This window comes from Phyllobates terribilis, unplaced genomic scaffold (assembly GCF_046119375.1).
Source record: "Phyllobates terribilis strain yellow unplaced genomic scaffold, ASM4611937v1 Scaffold_8__6_contigs__length_399053987, whole genome shotgun sequence".
Lineage (NCBI taxonomy): Eukaryota > Metazoa > Chordata > Amphibia > Anura > Dendrobatidae > Phyllobates > Phyllobates terribilis.
In genome coordinates, this window is record NW_027362768.1 from 94534913 (window position 1) to 94557476 (window position 22564).

Here is a 22564-nt window from a genome sequence, read left to right on the forward strand (position 1 = left end):
GGGGTGGCTCAACACTATCCGTGACTTCTCAATCCTGTACAACCGGTGCAGCTCTTCCATCACCTGGCCCTGGATGCAGGTGCCTTGATCGGATTGGATCCTCTTTGGGCAGCCGTACACCCGAATGAAGTCTCAGCAGATGGCCTGCGCACCACCGCAAACTTTGTGAAGTGGTCTGTCATCACTAGGCAATGTTCATATCCGAGATGCGCCGGTCCAACAGTCAAATAGTCGATCATCAGCACCTCCAAGGGAGCAGAAGTCACAATGGTTTGTATGGGGACCCGCTGCTCCGGGGGCTTAACCAGCTCACAGCTCCGACATCTTCGACAAGTGTCTTCTATTGTTGCTCGCAGTCGGGGGTGGTACACCAGCCTCTGCAACCACTGAAATGTCTTCTCTGGTCTGAAGTGAGCCCCTTGTTCATGAGCCTCCTTAGCCACTACTCTGACCAACTTCTCTGGGATCACCACTTGCCAAGTGATCCCGAAATCTCGCAGTAGCTGTACCCGTCGGTACAGCAGCCCATCTCGCAAACAAAGTCTCTCCCATTGTCCCAGCATTTTCAGGGCCCCCGGGGACAGGGTACTCTTCTCCTTTCGACTGGGGACCTGTCTCAAAGCCACCCATTGACGTAATTGGGCGACTTCTTTGTCAGTCTGTTGAAGTCGGACCCAGTCTTCTCTTGGCTGCCCTAGCATTTGTTCTCCTGATGTCTCTAGGATCTTTACCTGCATCGCAACCACCGGTCCCACGAAACTTCGAAAGCTAGGGACCTCATCCGCCTCCAAATCTTCATCGCAGTCATGATCACTTTGGAGAGGGCGTCGGCGTGGAGATCTTATACCGGTACCTGGCCATGCGGCCACCCATCGCTGCTCCAGGGCCCCCAAGTTTGCATTCTCCAGGTGAGCCAGCGGGTTGTTATCTGTTCTCACCAGTACTTCAGACCCGGACAAATACTCTACTTTTCGGTCATTGCCCAAACCAGAGCCAGCAACTCTAATTTGAAAGAGCTATAATTATCTGGGTTCCTCTCCGAGTCGTGAAGGGAGCAACTGGCGTACGCAATCACTCGCTCTTTCTCCTCCTGTACTTGGCATAATACGGCTCCCAGACCATGTAGGCTCCCATCAGTGTGGAGTATGAATGGTTGGGAGAAATCCGCATAGGCAAGTATTGGGGCCTCGGTCAGGGCCATTTTTAGGGCACGGAAGCCCTCTTCCTGGCTGCTTCCCCACCGAATCGCCTGAATCTTGGAGCCTGCCGGCACTCCCTTAAGTAGCTCCAGCAATGGGTTGGCTATACGGGTGAAGTTCTTCACGAATCTTCAGTAGTACCTGGCAAGTCCCAGGAAGGCCCGAACGTCCTTCACTGTCTTCGGGGTAGGCCACTCCTGTACGGCGGCCACCTTTTCCCGGGTGTGCCTGACTCCTTTACCGGATATGTCCGAGATATTCGATCTGTTTGCGGAATAGGTGGCACTTCTGGGGCTTCACCTTTAGGTCATGACTCTGTAGGCGACTCAGTACTTGCTCCAGTCGCTGGAGGTGCTCCTCGAAGGTGGAGGTATAGACAATTATGTCGTCAAGATAAATCAGTGTTGCCTCGAAGTTCAAATCGCCCAGGCACCTCTCCATCAGATGCTGAATGTCCCGGGGGCATTAGTCAGGCCGAAGGGCATCCGATTGAACTCGAACAGTCCCATGGGTAATATGAACGCCGTCTTCGCACGGTCATGTTCGGCCACGGGCACTTGCCAATACCCGCTGGCCAGATCCAAGGAGGAGAAGTATCTTGCCTTCCCTAAGGCCGACAGGGACTCTTTGATTCGGGGTAGTGGGTAAGAGTCTCGAACTGTACAGACATTTAGTCGTCTATATTCCACACAGAACCGCAGGGTCCCATCTTTCTTCCTGACCAGGACAATCGGGGCTGCCCACGGACTCTGACTCTCCCGTATCACACCATTCTGTAACATATGGGCCAGCATTTCCTTGACCTCTATATACATCTGGGGAGGTATCTGCCGATATCTCTCCCTCACTGGGGCAGCGCTCCCTGTGGAAATCTCGTGGGTAATGGCTTCGGTGCAACCAAAATCATCCTCATGGCGAGCAAAGACTTCCTGGTACAGCTCCAGTACCTCCTCAACCTGCTGCACCTGTCGAGGTGAAAGTCCCGTCAATTCAGCCCGCATTTGTTCTAGGATTCTTCGTCCCCCCTTCGCACTAGCATGGTTGGATTCCGGCGGCACGGTGACCGCCAGAGTCCAGGGGTCTCCTCATACAGTGGACAGCTGTACCACATCAGGTTGCACCAACTTCTCTGGAATTCCCAGAATCTGGGCTATTTCCGCCCTGGGATGGAGTGTGAGATCATCTTCGCCCAGATTAACACACCGCACTATAACATTGCCACCCTGGACGGTAGCCAGTGTCCGAGACACCAAGAGTCCGGGGGGTACTTTGTCCATCGATGTTGGTTCTATCTGAGCTTCGACCCCCTCAAGATGTGTGCAGGCCCGTGCGGGTAATGTGAGTGCCGTAGCTGCTGGCACTATTATTTTCCCCAGGATCTTCCCTTCACTCGACGTCTCCTGAGCCTGGGCGGCTCAGATTAATTGTTGAAAAACCCTCCTTTGGGGGGTTCGTGGGTCCCACTGGTCTAGAGGAATCTCCTTCGGCTCACTAATCAGGATTTGCCCGATCTCTTTCAGCACATTCATTCCGAGGGTCACCGGGGATCCACTTTCCCCTGCGACCAAGACGACCTCTTTTTTCCCCACATCTTTTCCATACACTCGAATCTTCATCCATACCACCCCTGCGACTGGGATGAGTAATTGATTAGCTGCCGTGGGTCTAATTACAGTGGTCCCCATTCAGGCCGCGCTATCTCTGGAAATTACTATTGAAAGTAGGCTTCTGTCATCGTAGTCACCTGGAATCCCGTGTCAATCAGGCAGTGAACAGCCCGACCGCTTATTTTCTTTTCCCTTCCTTAGGCTCCGGGCTGTGTCCCTCAAACACGGAGCCCGTTAGTTTAACGGCTGCCGCGACAGGGGCCGCCCTCGGCTTGCACAGCCCCTGGCGTAATGTCCTGCGCCTACGCACTTCCAGCAGGTCGTGTCTCTGTCTGTGTAGGGCTGCCTCACTTCTCTACAGAACTCTTCTGCAGGGCGGGGCCTGAATTCAATTCTTTCCCTAACTGGGGCAATCGATCCGGGTATCTCTGGTCTCGGTGCAGGGGTCTTCTTGAGACTGCACCATTCACCCCGCATTTCCTGTATCTCCTTTCGCATCTCTCGAGCCCATTCCGGTTCAGCTGCAGGCAGAGTGGGTACCTCATTACTCTGGACCATCCCTGCCAGGGCCGTCACCCCCATCTCCTGATCTCTCACACGTGCCTCCGCCACCACTTCTAGAAAAGTCATACATGGGTTAGCGCGCAGGCGCTCCCGCAAGGCCTACTTCAGCTGCACATCCCCGAGGCCTGACACAAATTAGTCCCTTAAGATCACGTCAGGGGGGCCCATTCCCAAATTCCACATGTCGTCTTTTCTAGTGATATAGGCATGCACCCTCTGTAATGCATTAAAATACTGCGTCACAGTCTCCCCTCCTGCTGCACTTGGTGAAACTGCTGTATCCTCAGCTCTCCTACATTGGTGGGATCCCCATGCATCTCCTCCAGTATCCGCACCACTTTTTCTACGGTATCCCGGTCATGGGGAGGGCGGTACATCATGGAGTGCCGGGCCTTGCCGTCTAGGGCCAGTAGGGCTATTTCGGCTTGCATAGCTGGGGTCATCGGATGCATATGTAGCATACTCCTAACTCTCTCAACCCAGTCCCACAGCATCATGTTGTCCCCGGTGAACTTTGGGAGATTGCTGAGCATGGCCCCCAGCGGCAATCTAGATCCAGGGGCTCCCAGGAGGGACTGATCTGCAGTGTCTGTGTCTAAAGACTGCATCCTGCCGACTACACCAATTGTAACACAGGTACTTTAGATGCCGAGACACAGAAACACAGAGCAGCCAGTACAGGGTTAATAAACAAGGATGATTTACTGTAACAGGGTCAATCTACACAGAGGAAGTAACAGGGGAAATATGGGGAAATATGGGGACAACAAGGGGAGTAGCAGGTAACAGACTATAAACGACAATTCACAGTTTGGCTAGATGTAGCAGAGTCGACACGGTTGTAATCGGCAGTTGTACACTTAGCTGACTCTTGTTCCCAACAAGGCAGATGCCGGCTGATGCCGGTGTTTTCTTCTGGCTTCCCCGCCTAAACAATGCTCCGTATTCTGGCAGCAGTGGGCAGTCTCCTGTTTGACCCGCTGAGCCCCTAGTCCATAACACTGCACCTCACTTGCTCGGCTCCACGGACCCTGCGTCTCTTCTCCCTCTAGTCGGGCTTGACTCCCAGTGTTAACTGCCTGCTTTCCCACGCAAAACTCCTTTTTCTCCCTCTTCCTAGACACGCCTCCAGCTCCCGGGTCACCTGACCCCTGGCTCTGGCTCTGGACATGCCCCCAGCTTCCCGGTCACCTGACTCCTGTGCTCGCAGTCTGTCTTCCCCCTGCAACCAGAGGCACGGCCCCGGCAGTTCCAGATCCCTTGTTCTGAAAGAACTTACACCCCGGTCTTCCCCCTTACACACATGTAAACCTTCATTCATTAGATACTTCTTCCCCTGGGGTTTCCTATTAGGACAAGCCAATTTCACCTACAGTTAAATGCAGTCTTGTAGGTCTCCTCTATGGTCACAGCGCCACTATCAGTATTTGGTCAGTATTTTTTCTCAGGAGTGGGAGCCAAAACCAGGAGTGGAACAATCAGGGAAAAGGTATAATAGAAACAAGTCACCAATTCTGCATTTATCACCCACTCCTGGTTTTGGCTCCCACTCCTGAGAAAAAATACTGACCAAATACTGATAGTGGGGCCCGTGGCCTACTAGAGGTTTCCACAGTCAGATTTAGCATCGGCCGCTTTGTTCAGCAGGACTACTGAGCTACAGCCCAGTGTCCTGAGCCAAGCCTGACTGTGTAAGAAAAGAATAGAAGCTTTGATAAAGTTCCTGTCAATGGCCACTACATATTCTTATTAAAACTTTTCCTGTTGATATTTCTAACAGCTGGAAAGCACTGGATCAACTGTTCAGCCGAGCCAATGTATGAGTGGCACCGTGGTAATAGACAGCACGGTGGGAAATGACACTTTCTTTCTAGTTACTTGGAAAACTGCAGTACCAAACATTGTGTTACAAGACCCAAATGGCCAAGTATATACAGCGGCACATTTCTCCAGTGACTCTACCTCGAAATCGTCCAGGCTGGCAATCCCAGGAACAGCGGAGGTAAAGATTATTTGCAATGATGGAGAATCACACTGCATCTTTCCCCAAATACATATACAGATGTAGAAGTAGTTATTTTGCATGAATCAATGTGAATTATCAATATTGGTAGTCTGGTCACATGATATTTATGACCGACCTGCTTCAATATAAGTCATCATTATGAAATCGGTAGGGTAGGTGGGTAGTCGTGGATCAGTTGTTATCAGCTCTGGTGGATGATCGATGTAAACATTGTGTACAGCTCCATTCAAAGTGTTATGATCGCTGCAAGGTACTGCAGATCATTTCTTAATCTCTTGAATAAGTTATGATCTGCAGGACTGAACCTCAGCTGCTAAATAGAGATGAGCAGGTCAATTCGCAGAAGATCGACTTTGAGTAGAATTTACTCTCTACGAATTTGAACACTTTGAGAATAAATTCAAGAGGATTGCAAATGAAAAAATGCATTGAGTCTTTTCACACATTTTGGAAGACACAGAGAGTGGGCCACGCTGCTATGCGGGCTTCCCCATTATGCTGTGCAGCTATCACATCACATGGTCTAGCATAGCCAATCAGAGGAGACTATCACACGGACTATAAATGTGAGGGCCGGGCGAGCAGCGCCATTTTAGGTTTTTCTAATGTAGGGATAGAGGTCAGTAAGTACACACAGCTTATTCCCCATAAGGAAAGAAAAAGGCCCAAATGGGATTGTGTTGTTCTACCACACTGCTGAAACACATAAAAAATGGGAGAGATATTCACAGTCAATGAATAATATTCCAATGATTCAAGTGATATAGGGAGGTGCCGTACCTACATAGTCAATGTGACTATGAATTGATTGATCTGTGATATACTGCAAATATCATTAATAACAGCATGTTTTATTATATTTCACAAACTGAAAATAAGGTGGTCTTTTTAATACCTCTGTGTCCTAATTTTGCCACTAATCATAAATCCTGAAACCAAGGCTTGTGTATCACTGACAGTGTGCTGCCTGGATTGTGACACGTGCAAGCCATATTTTTTTTAAAGACAAAAGAAAAATATCTGTAATCCAGAAATTTAAACACACAGCATGCATGTTGTAAAAAATAATATATACATTTATATGTTTGCATACTTCATTGTTGCAGTAGTCCATTATTAGAACTGTACGTGCTACTTGAATTTTGCTGTTGATTACCACCAGTTACCATCCATTTACCCCTTACTAGATAGGTTGAGGTCACTTGGAAATTAATAAAGCAATTTTTGAATTAAAGAGCTAAAAAAATGGTTCAATTCACTCTTAATTGTGTTTTTAGGCTTCTTGACTTGCGGTGTCTTTATATTTTCAGAGAGGGACGTGGCGGTACAGCCTGTGCAACTCACTTGCAGTTAGTGAAGACATATCAATTATCGTAAACTCTAAAGCAGCAGATAAGAACGTACAGCCGATTACTGTCCAAGCTCACATGAATGCCGTCCGAAACAGCTATCCGAATCCAATGATTGTCTATGCATCAGTCACTCAGGGGCTCCTACCTGTGACAGGGGTGAAAGTTACCGCCATTATTGAACCCGATGTGGGAAATTTAATTTATCTGGACCTGTTGGACAACGGAGCAGGTAATCTTTCTATTGTGAAAACTAAAAAAAATGTGGTTATTAGAGACTATTATTTAACTATAGCTTTCAATGGCTAAATGTACAGAATGTTTTCACACATAAGATTTGCCACTGAATTTTCTGCAATTGTCCTTTTTATCGTAATGAGGCCTGCAGAAATCCATACAAGCTGCATATTACCGCATTCAGACGTATAGAGAAGAATTTGCAACAAATCTGTTCAATTGGGCCTTGTTCACACATCAGTATTTTTGATCAGTATTTGTATGCAACAACAAGAAGCGCTATGCTGATTTAGTAGCCTATAGAACAAAGGATTTGCTTATATTTGAGCATTTACAGGTTGCTTTTCATCTTTCTCCACAAATAATTTCCATTATTTACTGATTTTTTATTGTATGCTGACGTTGTTTAGTTTTACTACAGTCTCGATATTCGCCCAATTTGAAGAATGTATCTAAAATAGGCAGTTTTACAAAATAGCTGATGACAGATAAATACCAAATTTTATTACACCCTCAAATTGATGCGTCTTTTGGTCATAGTTAGGTGGGGGAGTCTTTCTTAGAAAGGTTTTTTTTATTATTATTTATATATTTTTATATATACAGTATATATATATATTCTTAAATTTAAGAATGTTGTAAGGAAGAACAGATGTATAGATAATAACAGTTGTATACATTTGAATGTAACAAAAAGAACAACATTCGTTTTGTAAATGGGGGACATTAGATTGGAGAGTTAAAGGAATAAAGTGAGATTAGGGGGGCATTAAACAGGGGGAGGGTCAGTGGGAAAGGGAAAGTCCTGCTGAGAACTGGCAGAAAATTCACATTTGAGGAGGAGGATCATAGAAGGGTGTTTTTGCCTGATTCATTAAAGGGAACCTGTCACATCCTAGTTACTATCATCACTGCCCCTATTGGTTTGTTAGTGATGCAATGTGCATCACTAACAATCTGTTTTCATGAAAATCGGTGGCAGTATAATGATTTTAGAACGTTTTATATACTTTGCCCTACCTGCTCGTATTCAGTCATATGGGTGTGATTCTCAGATTCAGTCATGGGCAGCACCGCATTCAGTCAGTGCTGGCGCCGCCCATGACATTTGAATACTGCTCCCGGCAAGTGCTATGTTTGTGGGGAGCATGCTCATTTGCACATGTCGGGCCACTGGTCCGGCGTGTGCGCACTGAGGCTGTGTGATTACTAGCTTCAGTACCTACATGCTGTGTCCTGTGGCTCCCGGCGCATGCGCACTGAGGCTGTGTGATTACCGGCTTCAATGCACACGTGCTGTGACCTGTGGCTCCCAGCGGGTGTGCGGTCAATGTATCTTGTGGTCATCGCTGCAGTGTCACTGTGCATGCGGTGACCACAAGATACATTGACTGCGCATGCGCCGGGAGTCACGCGTCACAGCGTGTGCACACTGAAGCTGGTAATCACACAGCCTCAGTACGCATGCACCTGACCAGCGGCCCGACGTGTACAAATGCGCATGCACCCCTCGAACATAGTGCTTGCTAGAAGCAGCATTCAAATGTCATGGGCGGCGCCAGCAGTGACTGAATGCAGCACCCGCCCATGACTGAATGTGAGAATCACACCCCTATGACTGAATACGAGCAGGCAGCACAACGTATCTAAAATGTTAGAAAAGCATTATAACTGTTACACGAACGCCGCTAGGTTCAGATAGGGCGAGATGGGTTTTATGAATTCATTGGAATCCTGGGGGAACTGTTACTCAGGGCAACCATAGGCTGCAGCTTCTCTCAGGCACATGATAGATTCAGTTGCTGACCAGACACATCTGACAAGAGTCTGTTTCAACAGTTTAATAGTGGAATTTAAACTGAAGCACGACCAGGGCAATTCAGGGATACTACTGCAACAATCTTCATTACAGTAGAGTCTTATAAAGCAGACACAGTAACGTCAGTCTCTTCAGTAGCATAATTCGGCACAGATTAGATCTCTTAGGAGCATATTTCTATGCATAAACAGCAGGCTTTTCCTTCACAAGGACCCACTAGTACACAGCATTCTTTATCCTGCATGGAGATGGAGGGGGGAGGGTTTGATGAGGGAGATGATCCCTATGACATGATTCCTTCCAGTCCTTATATCTTCCTGCCCGATAACACTCAATACTGTTAGATCAAGGAGTCTATCTGACCTGTGTTTAGCTTCCCTCCTGACCGGAATTCTGTTCCCTTGTCTTCTGTGAGATACAGATCACACACCACCTTTTTCTACAGCTCCAGCCAGACTAATAAGCAAGTACCCCACAATTCCCCTGGGGCTCTGCTATCCACTCCCTCTCTCCTCTGACTGTGTTAACCCCTCTAGTTGCTGGATGCTTCTGAAGCACAACACTTCCTGTCTCCTGTGATTGTGTTAACTCTTATAGTTGCTGGATGCTTTTGAAGCAACAGCACTACTTCTGCATGTCACATATTACCACCAATTTTCATGAAAACAGCTTGTTAGTGATGCACATCATGTTATATAGCACTGTGTACTTGCAATTGCTCAATTTGCCTTTTTACCCAGTTAATTATTCTCTTTTCTCTGCTCTATGTAGAATCAGGAAGTCTCTTTTCCTGCATTTATCAGTCCCCTCTTCATTTCCTGACCCAGCTGCTCCCTCCTTTGCAGTGATGACTCATGCAGGGAAAAGAGACTTCCTGTTTCTACATACGGCCCCTCCAGCTGTTTCATGCGGCCCGCAGGCACCATAGACCCCTTGACAATAGCGGCCCAGTCCAGGAGCCGCAGACATCATCACTTGAGGTCAGTGTATTGCCACGCAGAGACCGGCTCTCTGCACAGCAATAGCAATGCCAGCCGCTGGCCTATCAGGGACCATATCCACAATATGGGACCTGGTTGGGGATGTGGCGCCCCTGCGGGTTCAGTCGCCACAGAGGTACTGCATCTCACCCAGAGGTGTGCTATGCCATTCTCAGGTAAGGAGTGAGTACTGCCCGGGACCCACCCACCTGCATCCAACACTACACCATTCCAGCCCAGCAGGCAGGGCAAGATGCACTGGCTTATGCTGAGCCCTGTCCCTGATTGGAAGTGGGGGAAACCGAGTGAGGGGGAACCATGTAGTGGGTGTGGGTGGAGGAAGTAGAACAGGGGAGCACTTGAGTAGGAGTATAAATAGGGGAACCATCTTGAGAGAAGGGTTCCAGTCTGGGGAGAAGTAGTGGGAGCAGGAGCTCTGTAGGAGCTCTGCTCAGAAAGAGAGAAGCGGGCCTAGACTGAGAGGCCCAGGAGGACAGGCTGGAAGAGGAATGTGGAGGGAACGTGGAGGGATCAGGCCGCAAAGGGGGCCGGTCCCTAACTAGTGGAGAACTACAAATCTCAGCTAGAAACCGGAGGCTGCTGTACTTTTAGGGTGCAGCTGCTCACTACTGCAACTATATCGGCAAAAAGGTGGCCGCATAGGATTCAGGGGACTGCACGTTGCTCACCAAAATCTGAGGTTACCGGCTTGGGACACTGGTTACGAGGCGCAGGGCAGGAGGGTGAGAGCCAGCGCAGGAAGACGACCGAGGAAGGCACACAGAATGGGCTCCCGTTAAGTATTCCTGAGATACCTGGGAGATTGCTGAACCCCTCCCTTGGTGAACACAGGACGGCGTGGGAGGTTACCCTGGCACTGGTAACCTGGAGTCTGCCACCTGTGAGTAAAATCTTGAAGACTGCACCCCACTGTGTCTGTGAATAATTACTGTGCCATCACCAACCCTGCACTACACAGCACCAGCAACATTTACCTCAAATCATCACTACACTGCCCTGGAGCTTAGCTCTACCTGTGGAGAGCTGAACCAACTCTGCTGCGTCACTGCCAGGGGATCTGCACTGTGACATCCCTCAGCACCGACCGGCCCGGCTGCCGAGTACCCCGCGGCTCAGGGGGCGCGTCAGGGGCATAGCTGCAATATGGGGACCTGGATGGGGACATAACTGCAATATGGGGACCTGGATGGGGACATATCTTCAATATAGGAATCTGGATGGGGCAATAACTGTAATATGGGGACCTGGATAGGGACATAGCTGCAATATGGGGACATGGATGGGTGACATAGCTGCAATATGGGGACATGGATGGGGACATATCTGCAATATGGGGACATGGATGGGGACATTCCTACAATATGGGGACATACCTCGCTCCTCCTGTACCAGTCGCTGTCACATTGTGTTCAAGATTATTGTAATTATTCTTGTATTATACCCCCTTTTTCACATGTAAAGTGCCATGGGATAAATGGCGCTATAATAATAAATAATAATAATGATAATAATAATAATACCTACAATATGGGAACCTGGATGGAAACATAACTACAATATGGGGACCTGGATGGGGGACGTTACGACAAGATAGGGACCTTGATGGGGGACGTTATGACAAGATGGGGACATTACTACAAGATGAGGACCAGGATGGGGCATTACTACAAGATGGGAACAAGGATGGGGCATTACTACAAGATGAGGACCAGTTCAACAGGTATATAGAAAAAAATATGGTATCACTAAAAATGTCACTTTGTCATGCAAAGAATGAGCCCCCCCAAATTCAATTTTTTTCTGTGTGTGACCTATATACAGTTATATGAAAAAGTTTGGGCACCCCTATTAATCTTAAGCTTAATGTTTTATAAAAATTGGTGTTTTTGCAACAGCTATTTCAGTTTGATATATGTAATAACTGTTGGACAGAGTAATGTTTCTGCCTTGAAATGAGGTTTATTGTACTAACAGAAAATGTGCAATCTGCATTCAAACAAAATTTGACAGGTGCATAAGTATGGGCACCTCACCAGAAAAGTGACATTAATATTTAGTAGATCCTCCTTTTGCAAAAATAATAGCCTCTAGTCGCTTCCTGTAGCTTTTAATGAGTTCCTGGATCCTCGATGAAGGTATTTTTGACCATTCCTCTTTACAAAACAATTCCAGTTCAGTTAAGTTTGATGGTCGCCGAGCATGGACAGCCCTCTTCAAATGATCCCACAGATGTTCAATGATATTCAGGTCTGGGGACTGGGATGGCCATTCCAGAACATTGTAATTGTTCCTCTGCATGAATGCCTGAGTAGATTTGGAGCGGTGTTTTGGATCATTGTCTTGCTGAAAGATCCATCCCCTGCATAACTTCAACTTTATCACTGATTCTTGAACATTATTGTCAAGAATCTGCTGATACTGAGTGGAATCCATGCGTCCCTCAACTTTAACAAGATTCCCGGTGCCGGCATTGACCACACAGCGCCAAAGCATGATGGAACCTCCACCGAATTTTACTGTGGGTAGCAAGTGTTTTTCTTGGAATGCTGTGTTTTTTTGCCGCCATGCATAACGCCTTTTTGTATGACCAAACAACTCAATCTTGGTTTCATCAGTCCACAGGACCTTCTTCCAAAAAGAAATTGGCTTCTCCAAATGTGCTTTTGCGCATACCTCAGCCGACTCTGTTTGTGGCGTGCTTGCAGAAACGGCTTCTTTCGCATCACTCTCCAATACAGCTTCTCCTTGTGCAAAGTGCGTTGTATAGTTGACCGATGCACAGTGACACCATCTGCATCAAGTTGATGCTGCAGCTCTCTGGAGGTGGTCTGAGGATTGTCCTTGACTGATCTCACCATTCTTCTTCTCTGCCTTTCTGATGTTTTTCTTGGCCAGCCACTTCTGGCCTTAACAAGAACTGGACCTGTGTTCTTCCATTTCCTTACTATGTTCCTCACAGTGGAAACTGACAGGTTAAATCTCTGAGACAGCTTTTTGTATCCTTCCCCTGAACAACTATGTTGAATAATCTTTGTTTTCAGATCATTTGACAGTTGTTTTGAGGAGCCCATGATGCCACTCTTCAGAGGAGATTCAAACAGGAGAACAACTTGCAAGTGGCCACTTTAAGTAGCTTTTCTCATGATTGCATACACCTGGCTATGAAGGTCAAAGCTCAATGAGGTTACAAAACAAAAAAAAGTGCTTTAGTAAGTCAGTAAAAAGTAGGTAGGAGTATTTAAAACAAGAAAATGATAAGGGTGCCCATACTTATGCACCTGTCAAATTTTGTTTGAATGCAGATTTCACATTTTCTGTTAGTACATTAAACCTCATTTCAAGACAGAAACATTACTGTGTCCAACAGTTATTACATATATCAAACTGAAATAGCTGTTGCAAAAACACCAATTTTTATAAAACATTAAGCTTAAGATTACTAGGGGTGCCCAAACTTTTTCATATAACTGTACCCAGCCGAGTTTGAGACCCCTGGCTTAGAAGGATTCAGCTAGTCCGTTTTTAATCATGTGATGCCATAGACCTAATGGAAAAGAGAAGAATTGATTGGGTAGAAAGACAAAATGAGAAATTGTAAGTACACAGTGCCATATAATAAGATGACTGCAATATATTAAGAGCATAAACATGTTGTTAGGAGGAGTGCTTCTTTAAGAAGCAAATGCGACTTTATCAATTAGGTGCACCCTATACTGGAATGCCTCTCCACCAGAAATTTACTCCAGTCAGTGACTGAAGTTTATTTTGTCAAATACTTGCTGAATTAAATGGGAGGGCTTAGCCATGCCCTGTCCTACCCATGCATAAACATTTGTCAAAGCTGGGTGGGACTAACCTAAAAATGCTAAAAGTCTCAACATTTTTGCTCAAATTCCGAGCTGTGCTAACATTTCACAACATTTAACAATGTTTTGCTCCTGAAAACTGGTGTAATCACTTTGAAAAATAGGGGCCTTTGTCTCCAGAAATGGGGAATGGAATTTGAAGAAAATCAGATAAAACTTAAATTTATTCCAAAACTAGAGAAACCAATATAAGTTTCTAATGTTTTGTTATTACACAACAGTTTTATTTTGCATAAATGGAATATTGGTCTGTGTTTTCATAACTTTATAAAAGGCCAGACAATAGAGCCATTACCTTGTGTTTGCATTGATTTTCAAATTCAATTTCTCGAATTTTATCCTGGAATTTTTTGATATTGGAACTATCTCCTTTATCCTTTTGGTCTCTGGTCTTGTATTTTGTACTTTGGTTATGTGTGAGTTTATATTACTTTTTTCTCAGATAATTACCATATAGTGATTCTCGCACATTGTAACTCTTTTATTATATAACCATATATATATATCTATCTATCTATATATATAACTCAGATTATATGATTATTAATACCCTTCCGGGTAACTATATACAGTTCTTAATTTTTAACTAAGCAGTTCAGTTTTAATAGTGGTGCCCCCTCCGGGGGAGTGATTCACCACTAGATGGCCCAGCCGGGTCATCAGCTCTTGATGGCAGGGGCATGCTCTCCTCCTCCACCACCCTATGAACATGGAGGGCATACCACCCACGTTCTCCGCGGTGACGGGTATAAGTAACTCTGTCTTTGGGGTACTTAGCTGAAGCTGGAGCACAAGCTGCTTGTGGACGGCCAGAGTCAGCAACACCAGAAGTCAGGGGCATGTCCTCCGCGCTCGCCTTCCGAACATCAAGCGCGTACCACCCTATTTCTCCTGAGTATTGTGGTAACCAGGCCGCTCCTGGGATGTATGGCATAGACAGTGGAATTATGGGGGCTGTGGCAGCCCCTGCTGTTGGAGCTTCACCTAAGTTGGGCATCTTTCTTCTCCCTTAGTTCACCCTTGCCGGGGTAGGACTCACCACACCGGATGCTTATGTTGTCGCTCCTTACACAGCCGGTCACCGAGACTGCTCTGCTGGTCACTGTACAGCTGCACTCTTGCTGCACAGCTTCTCACACTTGTGTTGTATTCACAGAGCTGCAGCAGCTGGATGGCTGGGATCATACAGCACAGAGCTGCAGCAGCTGGGATGGATGGGATCACTCAGCCCTCTGTAGGGGGAGGCGACAATCTCCCCCCTCAGTCTTATGCAGAGGGGAAGGCTGGCACCTTTCAGCCTGAGTGACAGACTACTCTGGTACAGTCTATGCAAGTGGGAGGCAACGTTTCTGAGGCTCCGACCACGATGGGACACCCCACATATCATTAACTCTGTATGTGCTACAGTAATGGCTGTGGTTTATACAGTTATACACAGTCTTTGTGGCACACAGGACCCGGTTAACGGGTCGGCTTATCCTGTTCTTGACGCCAAGTATGACGCGCCCCCTGGACGTGGGGCACTCGGTAGCCGGGCCGGTCCTTTTCTATTGGGTTTGTCACGATGGCAGTGACCTTGTCCGTGGCCCCGGGCCGACAATTAATTAAAGGAAAAGTAGTAAAAGGGGAATAAAGTTTTTAGAGATAATGTTCGTGACGCCACCTGTGGTATGCGGCTATATGGGGCCGCCACTGCGGTACAGATCCTCTGGAGCTGATGTTGACGCAGCAGCGTCCCGGGTAGTACTCTGACCTTACCTGAGAGTGGAGTACCACACCTCTGGGTGAGATGCAGTACCTCTGTGGCTACTGGACCCGCAGGGGCGCCACATATATTAGGTTTACCAGTACATGAAAAAATTATTTTAAGAGCAATTTACTACTTTTTGACTTTTTTTTTTTGAAAAATGCGCCAACAATGGATTTTTGCTTTTATTGGTTTTATTCTTTTCATATAATCCTATGTGTATAAATAAAATTTTTCTTTTTCTTTTTTATTTCTTTGTATTTCATGTTATCTCTGTATAGCAGAGATATATTGTGAATACACTGTATAATAAAAATAAAGAGGTTAACGTAGAGAGTTTTCTGACTCCGTCTTCACCAAGTTTTCGGTTTCAGACATTGCAAGTGCATCTGCACCTTGTACTTTCAGAAATAGCTACCAGCTGGTCAGAGTATGAAATAAAGTAATCACATCATTTTATTAACCGTCTGTGTGCTATATTTCTGCATTACATTTTAGAACTCATGCACTTGTAGCTGAAAATTCTTTCTGTTGCTTTATTAAGGTGCTGATGTAGTTAAGAATGATGGAATCTACTCAAAGTACTTCTTTTCTTATACTGTAAATGGAAGATATAGCTTAAAAGTGCGCGTAGAGGGAAAAGATGGTAGTCAACTGGCAACACTCACAAATCGGGCCCTTTATTTGCCTGGCTATGTAGAAAATGGTAAGTAACACATTTCCATTAAAATCCACTTAAAATGAGATATCAAGCATATGTCTTGGAAATGTGTCTTCTGAATAGACTTTGTTTAAAATGTCCTTCCATTTTATCGCTGTAGAGTTAGTGTAACTCCTGCACATAGCAGATTATGCTGTCAAACAGTCGCAAATCATGCACACGGGAGCGATTCAAACATATCACCGAGCAGCTGTAAATACTCGGAGCTCGGCCCGAGCATACTTGCCGAAAGGGTTAATAGAACATACTCGCTCAACACTAATGATTACTAGTCTCCTTCATACCAGTAATACCATGACAGACATGGAGGCCTTCAGAAGGCCGCTGACTGACATTACAAACTATCGCAACCCATGATCACATTGCAGGGGGGGGGGGGTGGTTGACCGCCAGAGTGGAGGTTGCAATTTTGGAGGCCTTTTCATTTTTTTAACTTGCTCCTGTCATATGTGAAAGCAGCATTTAAGGGGATGAACTATGGCTATCAGAGTTGGCTCCAATCGTGGCAGTTACTCTTGGGTGCCATCGATAAAAGGTATATGTAGCAAGTTCAGCTCTTGAGCCTGTACTATGCAGTGATATTGGACGTCTGCCATATATGTACAGAGTAAGTCGCAAAATTGTTATGCTTGAGAGGTTGGTAATATCACCTACAATAAAACCTATTGTGTTGAGTGACTTTGCAGGGGGAATAAAATAAATTTGGTTTATATTGAAATAGAAGACATGCTGCAAGAACCAAGAGTCAAAAAACTGGTATATTACTTCATTAATAAAATTTGTTCACCTGGGTCCCTGAGCAATCATCTCAAAAAGATACATGCCCCAATTCATCAAGACTGGCATTTTTGCACGCCAGTCTTTATGAAAAATAAGTTTGAGTAGGATATGCCAACTTCATTAAGAGGTGTGCTCCCAATGAATTTGGAGCATTCTTCATCTGCCGTATGCCACTGTGAGAAATATTTTTCGGTCAGGGAAGGAAGAATAGTTCTTTCATAATTTATGGCACTTTTGTAGAGTAAATTATGATGAATTTGCTAGCTGTGCTCAGCCAATATTGAAAAAGTTGGCATAGCTCACTGGGAATTGATGCAAAAATGTCAAAAAGTTGCTAAATTTTTGAGCAAACATGAGTTGCCCAAAAATAAAATTTGGTGACATTTCAAACAGTTTAATGCCAGAATTCTGTTAAAAACAAAACCAGCCCCATGGTCTTTGTAACCCTTTTCCACTCTGGCTAAAGGTAAGTTGCCACAATGAATTTTTGGTGAGTTTTTGACTCTGCCTAATTTTGCTGCACAAAAAAATGCAGAAAATTGCAGTTCAAGCAAAGTGGATGTGATTTATAGAAATCTCATGCCCACTGTACCTTTTCTTTTACGCTGCGTAAATTGACTTGCACTGCGTGTTTGAATTCCTCAACATGTCAATTTTTCTTGCAGTTAGGCGGCATTTTATGTCTGGATTTTCTCATTGAATTTCATAAAATGAGCAAAATCTACAAGTAAAAAACGCTTTTGTGTTTTTAGTGAGTTTCTGCTGTGGAAACCCACTAAATATGCTTGTGATCCACCATGTCTGTGACGCGCCCCCTGGGCCGTGGGGTACTCTGTGCCAGGCCGGTCGTTACTAGCTGGGGGAGATGTCACAGTGGCGGTGACCCGGTCTGTGACCCAGGGCGATCAATCAAAAGTGGGGATATTTACAGGGGAATTAATAAAGTTTTTATATATAGCTTGTGACGCCACCTGTGGTATGCGGCTATATGGAGCCGCCGCTGCTGTGCAGAACCTCTGGAGCTGATGTTGGTGCAGCAGGGTTGGATCAGCTCTCCACAGGCAGAGCTTAGCTCCAGGGCAGTGTAGAGATGTTGTAGATGTTATAGGTAATGCTGGGCGTTGTAGTGCAGGGATGATGGCGCAGATAATAATCACAGAGACAGTGGGGTGCAGTCCTCAGGGTCTTTACTCACGGTTGTTGCAGTCCAAGTTACAGGTACCAGTGTAACTTCCCTCGTTGTGCTGCGCTTACTCAGGGAGGGGTTCAGTCCACCCTCATATCTCCGGAGTACTTAGCGGGACCCCCTTCTGTGTGTTCTCTCTCTGGCCGTTTCCCTGCACCTCATACCAAGTGTCCCAATCCGCTACCCGCGGGCCATGTCGGGCGACGTCTGTTCCGTCCCCTGGGTCCTCTATAGCTACCTTCTTGGTGAGACTGGTATGGACTGTTGGCTGCAAGACTTGAAATACTGCAGCCTCCGGTTTATAGTTGAGACGTACAGTCTTCCACTAGTTGAGGGACCGGTCCCCTTTGTGTGGCCTGACCCCTCCACCTCCTGGTAGATTCAGGCGTATGGGTGGCCTCCAGCACTGCCCATACCCCTGGGGTACCTTCCTCGCTCCTGGAGCCCTTCCTGCTCCTCTCTCCTTCTCCTTCAGTCCTGGGCCTCTCCGCAGGCCCTCCGCCTGAGCAGAGCTCCTACAGAGCCCCTGCTCCCACACTTCTCCTCCTCAGACTGTTCCCTCTCACTACTACTACTCAAACAAGATGGCTTCTCTATTTATACTTTCCTCCATGTGCTCCCCTAAGCTACTTCATCCACCCACACACACTACATAGCTCCTCCCCTCAGCTAGGGACCAGGGACTGTGCTCTCCCTTAGGAGCAATCTCGCCCTGACCTCACTGTTGGTATGTGTCTGATGCAGGTGTTAGGGTCCCGAGCTGTACTCCTTCCTTACCTGAGATACCACACCTCTGGGTGAGATGCAGTACCTCTGTGGCGACTGAACCCTCAGGGGCGCCACATCTGCATCAATAAAGTTTTGTCAAAGCCAAGTACCAGGAAGTATCAAAAGCAAAGCAAGTTAATTTAAAACATTACATACTAAAAAGAGAGAAAAACAGCAGCATCAAAAACTAGATAAAAACGTATGTAAAAAATACACTCAAAAAACACACAAAAAAACAAGATTAAGCTCAATTTAGCTAATAGGTGGAGAAATCCTGCAGAAAATCTGCAGATTCAAAAACTCACCAAATTTTCATCATGGAAATAAAGCTTAGAGATGAGAATCTTTTAAGTAAACCTTACTCTGATTACTCAGAATCCCCCTAATAAAACAAATGAAATGTTTCTTCACCATCACAGAAATATTCTATTTGTGTTACAGGTACAATAGTTATGAATGCGCCAAATCCTACTGAAAATGATACAGCTGCTGATGCTAATTTGGGAAACTTCAGCAGGATAACATCAGGAGGATCATTTGTGATAAATAATGTTCCTTCTGGTCCAAGTCCAGATATTTTTCCACCTGAGAAGATATCTGACTTAAGAGCACAGATAGAGGGTGATAAAGTTGTGTTATCCTGGACGGCCACTGGAGATGATCTGGACCAAGGAGCTGGTGAGACATTTACTTGTGATATTTGTTCTTTTTGTAATTACATATAAAATCCTTCATATAAAGTGCTATTATGGTTCTTGGGGAGGTCTAGTATTGGTCTTTGACTAGTGAAACTTGATATCTTGCCTAAAAACTTGACTTGTTTTTAAATAAATCAAAGGTCCTTGTTTTTGGCAAAAGAGTTCCCTGAGCAGGGCTAGCCTTATGTTTGTGCCACCTGTGCAGTTGCATAGGACATATCAACCCTCTGTGTTAAAAGGAAGCTTGTCATTGTAAAAAAATAGCCTGCAAAGCGTTCCTCCACATTATTTTTCCTTCCGTGGCAACATTATCTGCCCCCCCTAAAGTTTTATGGTTGCAAGAGCCACCAGCAAGCACTTCAGATCTGATTCTGAGATGGCATAATGTTGATTATGCTGGTGGTGAGTCTTGTGAAATTGGGCCTCGAGGAGCAGTAAAAGATTCTTCTGGGAGGAAGTGAGGATAAATTGCTGTAAGCAGAAAGGGGTGGAGGCATTTTTTTGATAAAGAGTCAAAAGCTAATAAAGGCTCCACATAAGTCTAAGAGTGGGGGGTCAATGTACGCTGCTGTGAATTTAAAAATGGATCACACAGAGGATTCCCAAAGAAGTACTGTAAATATATATGTTTCTGTGTCTATATGTTAAACCCACACCGATCAAATATTGATAACATATATTTTAGCAATTACCAATGTTTGTAACAAGATGACGAGTTTTATTTCATGATTGGTGCTGGCCCAACTACTTGGGTACCATTAATCCCGAGGAAGAAAGGAAACCAGTACTTCTGTAGCCATGCAGCCCCATTACGTTTCTTCTTTTGCAGACTTGTGACAAGGCTCAATGTGTTTATAAGAAGGAGAACTTATTTAAAGGAAATTTATCAGCAGGATTTCACATTCTAAATAATTTATTTGTGTATGTAGGCACTTTCAAAGACAATTCCAGCAATACTTTAACATGCCTGGTCTGTTCATCTGTTACTTAGAAAACAGCATTGAATTGATATGACAATTGGTCTGTAGATTTGAAACATTTGTCATTCCAGCTCTATTAGTATGGGCTAAATAGCAAAGAGATTGCAGCCAGTTCATCACATACGGGCCCCGTTCTTTCACAAAATGTTGGCGGAATGGCCACCAAGATTCTCACCTTTGAGTTTCCCACAGTCCTGGGCACCCTTCCGACTGAGGTCAAAGTAGGCCTTCTGGGAATCTCCCATCAGGAAATAGGCCACCACTTCAGCTTAAAAAAAATTCACACACGCCTTAAATTTTTTTCACACTGTAAGGCGGCGGTGTTCACACCGTGCAGTAACTGAGGCAGTGACCCAAGCAAGTCCAACATAAGCAGCTTTTATTCAGTAACTTACGGGTAAACAGAAAGTCCTCCGGTTGCCGCCGGGTTAGCATAAATCCATATATAACGGTTGCCATGGGCAATGGCCATGCCGGGCTGCTTAGAGCCTGACGGGTGCAGAGCCTTCCCAGGCGTGGTTTCAGCTACACATAGGCTCGCCGAGCTTTCCTGCTATACTCCTAGCAGGTCCCAACACTGAACAACACTAAACCTTAATGCAGGGTTTTTAAAGGACCTGTGGCAAGAGTCACTGGAAAACCCTGGTTGGAGGGAGGAGGCCGCCCAACTGCCTTCCTGTAGCCTCCTCCAAGAAATGAAGGCCCTGCCGGGTTTTACTAATCTGCCTTAGCCAGATAGCCTGACCAGGTCAATGCTCACCTCCATTCCTGCATTGCAGCCGCAGGTGTGTCTGTGACTGCAATGCACTCCAATGGATTTAATAGGTCTCTGTACAGTTTCTGGGGGATATATACCGTCCCTCGTATATGATCCCTGTCACTGCCTCACAACACATATGGCAAAAAAGTGCCCTATTTTTATGAATTGTCCTGAAATTCCAGGACAGTTGGTAACCCTTCCCCACTCCCAGTTTATGTGGAAACATCTTAGCTTTTGACCCTTTGGCCCAAGCTCATTTTGTTTTCTTGTGTTCTTATTTCAGCATCGAGCTATGACTTGAGAATGAGCACTGATCCACAGGAGCTCCTGGACTCATTTAACACCTCATTACCCGTGAATATTTCCAACCTCACCCCACAGACAGCTGGATCCAGTGAAACATTTAGTTTTGTTCCAAAAAATGTTGTCATACGAAATGGTACAATCCTGTACTTTGCATTATCTGCAGTAGATAAAGCCTCTCAGAGATCATCTCCATCCAACATAGCACAGGCAGCTCTAATTATTCCTAGAGTAAACACGCCTAACTCTACTGATGCCCCCACTGCTGCTCCTGTTGATGCCACCGCCGCCCGTCCTTCTACCAGCACAAATGATAGTACAGAAATAGTGAAAATACCAGTAGTGTTTCTGGTGATCTGCTGTTATCTGTCATTACAGCTTTCATAACCAATGAATGTATTGAAATGATATAATATCTATTCTTATATTTACTGTTACTATCTATCTTAGGGCAGAATCTCAGAATATTGAGAATGTCTCCAATTATACTGTATAAAGCCAAATCTAGAAATTATCAATAAATAAATAACCTTTTATTGAATGCAGTTGATGTAAATTATTTCTACATATTTTGATGCTAAAAAAATCTTGACTCAGGTATATCGCGCAGCCCATGCTATGAATGAACTGCAGATCGGAGTCTCTTCCAGCAGGTGGCAGAAGCATATCTGTATTTACTCACCACTTGCTGATGACTATTGTACCCGGAATGTGAGACTATGGATGTGTGGCACCCCAGGGGTCTGGTTTCCACAGTAACAGCAATGTTATGTCTGAGAGCAGGTGGGAGGTCTCTTGATCAGGGATCCTGTGCATGCCACACCTCCTGCCCAGTCCTGGGAGGGGAAGGACTTCCCCTATATAAACCTAGGGCTGAGGCAGGGTTAGTGAGTAGAGAAGAAGTAGAGACAGAGAAGAGAAGCAGATATAGGAAAAGAACATCAGGAGCTCTG

At 45.6% G+C, this 22564-nt stretch overlaps 1 protein-coding gene across 1 annotated transcript in view; it reads left to right on the forward strand.

The window, feature by feature from the left end:
* LOC141156775 (calcium-activated chloride channel regulator 1-like) overlaps positions 1-22152 on the forward strand; it is an 83965-nt gene extending 61813 nt beyond the window's left edge. The window contains exons 10-14 of the mRNA XM_073643153.1: positions 5151-5372; positions 6707-6977; positions 15960-16121; positions 19312-19548; positions 21592-22152. Of these exons, the coding sequence (XP_073499254.1) occupies positions 5151-5372; positions 6707-6977; positions 15960-16121; positions 19312-19548; positions 21592-21998 (1299 nt within the window). The 3' untranslated portion in view covers positions 21999-22152. The remainder of the gene's footprint in view (positions 1-5150; positions 5373-6706; positions 6978-15959; positions 16122-19311; positions 19549-21591) is intronic.
* Positions 22153-22564: the final 412 nt, after the last annotated feature.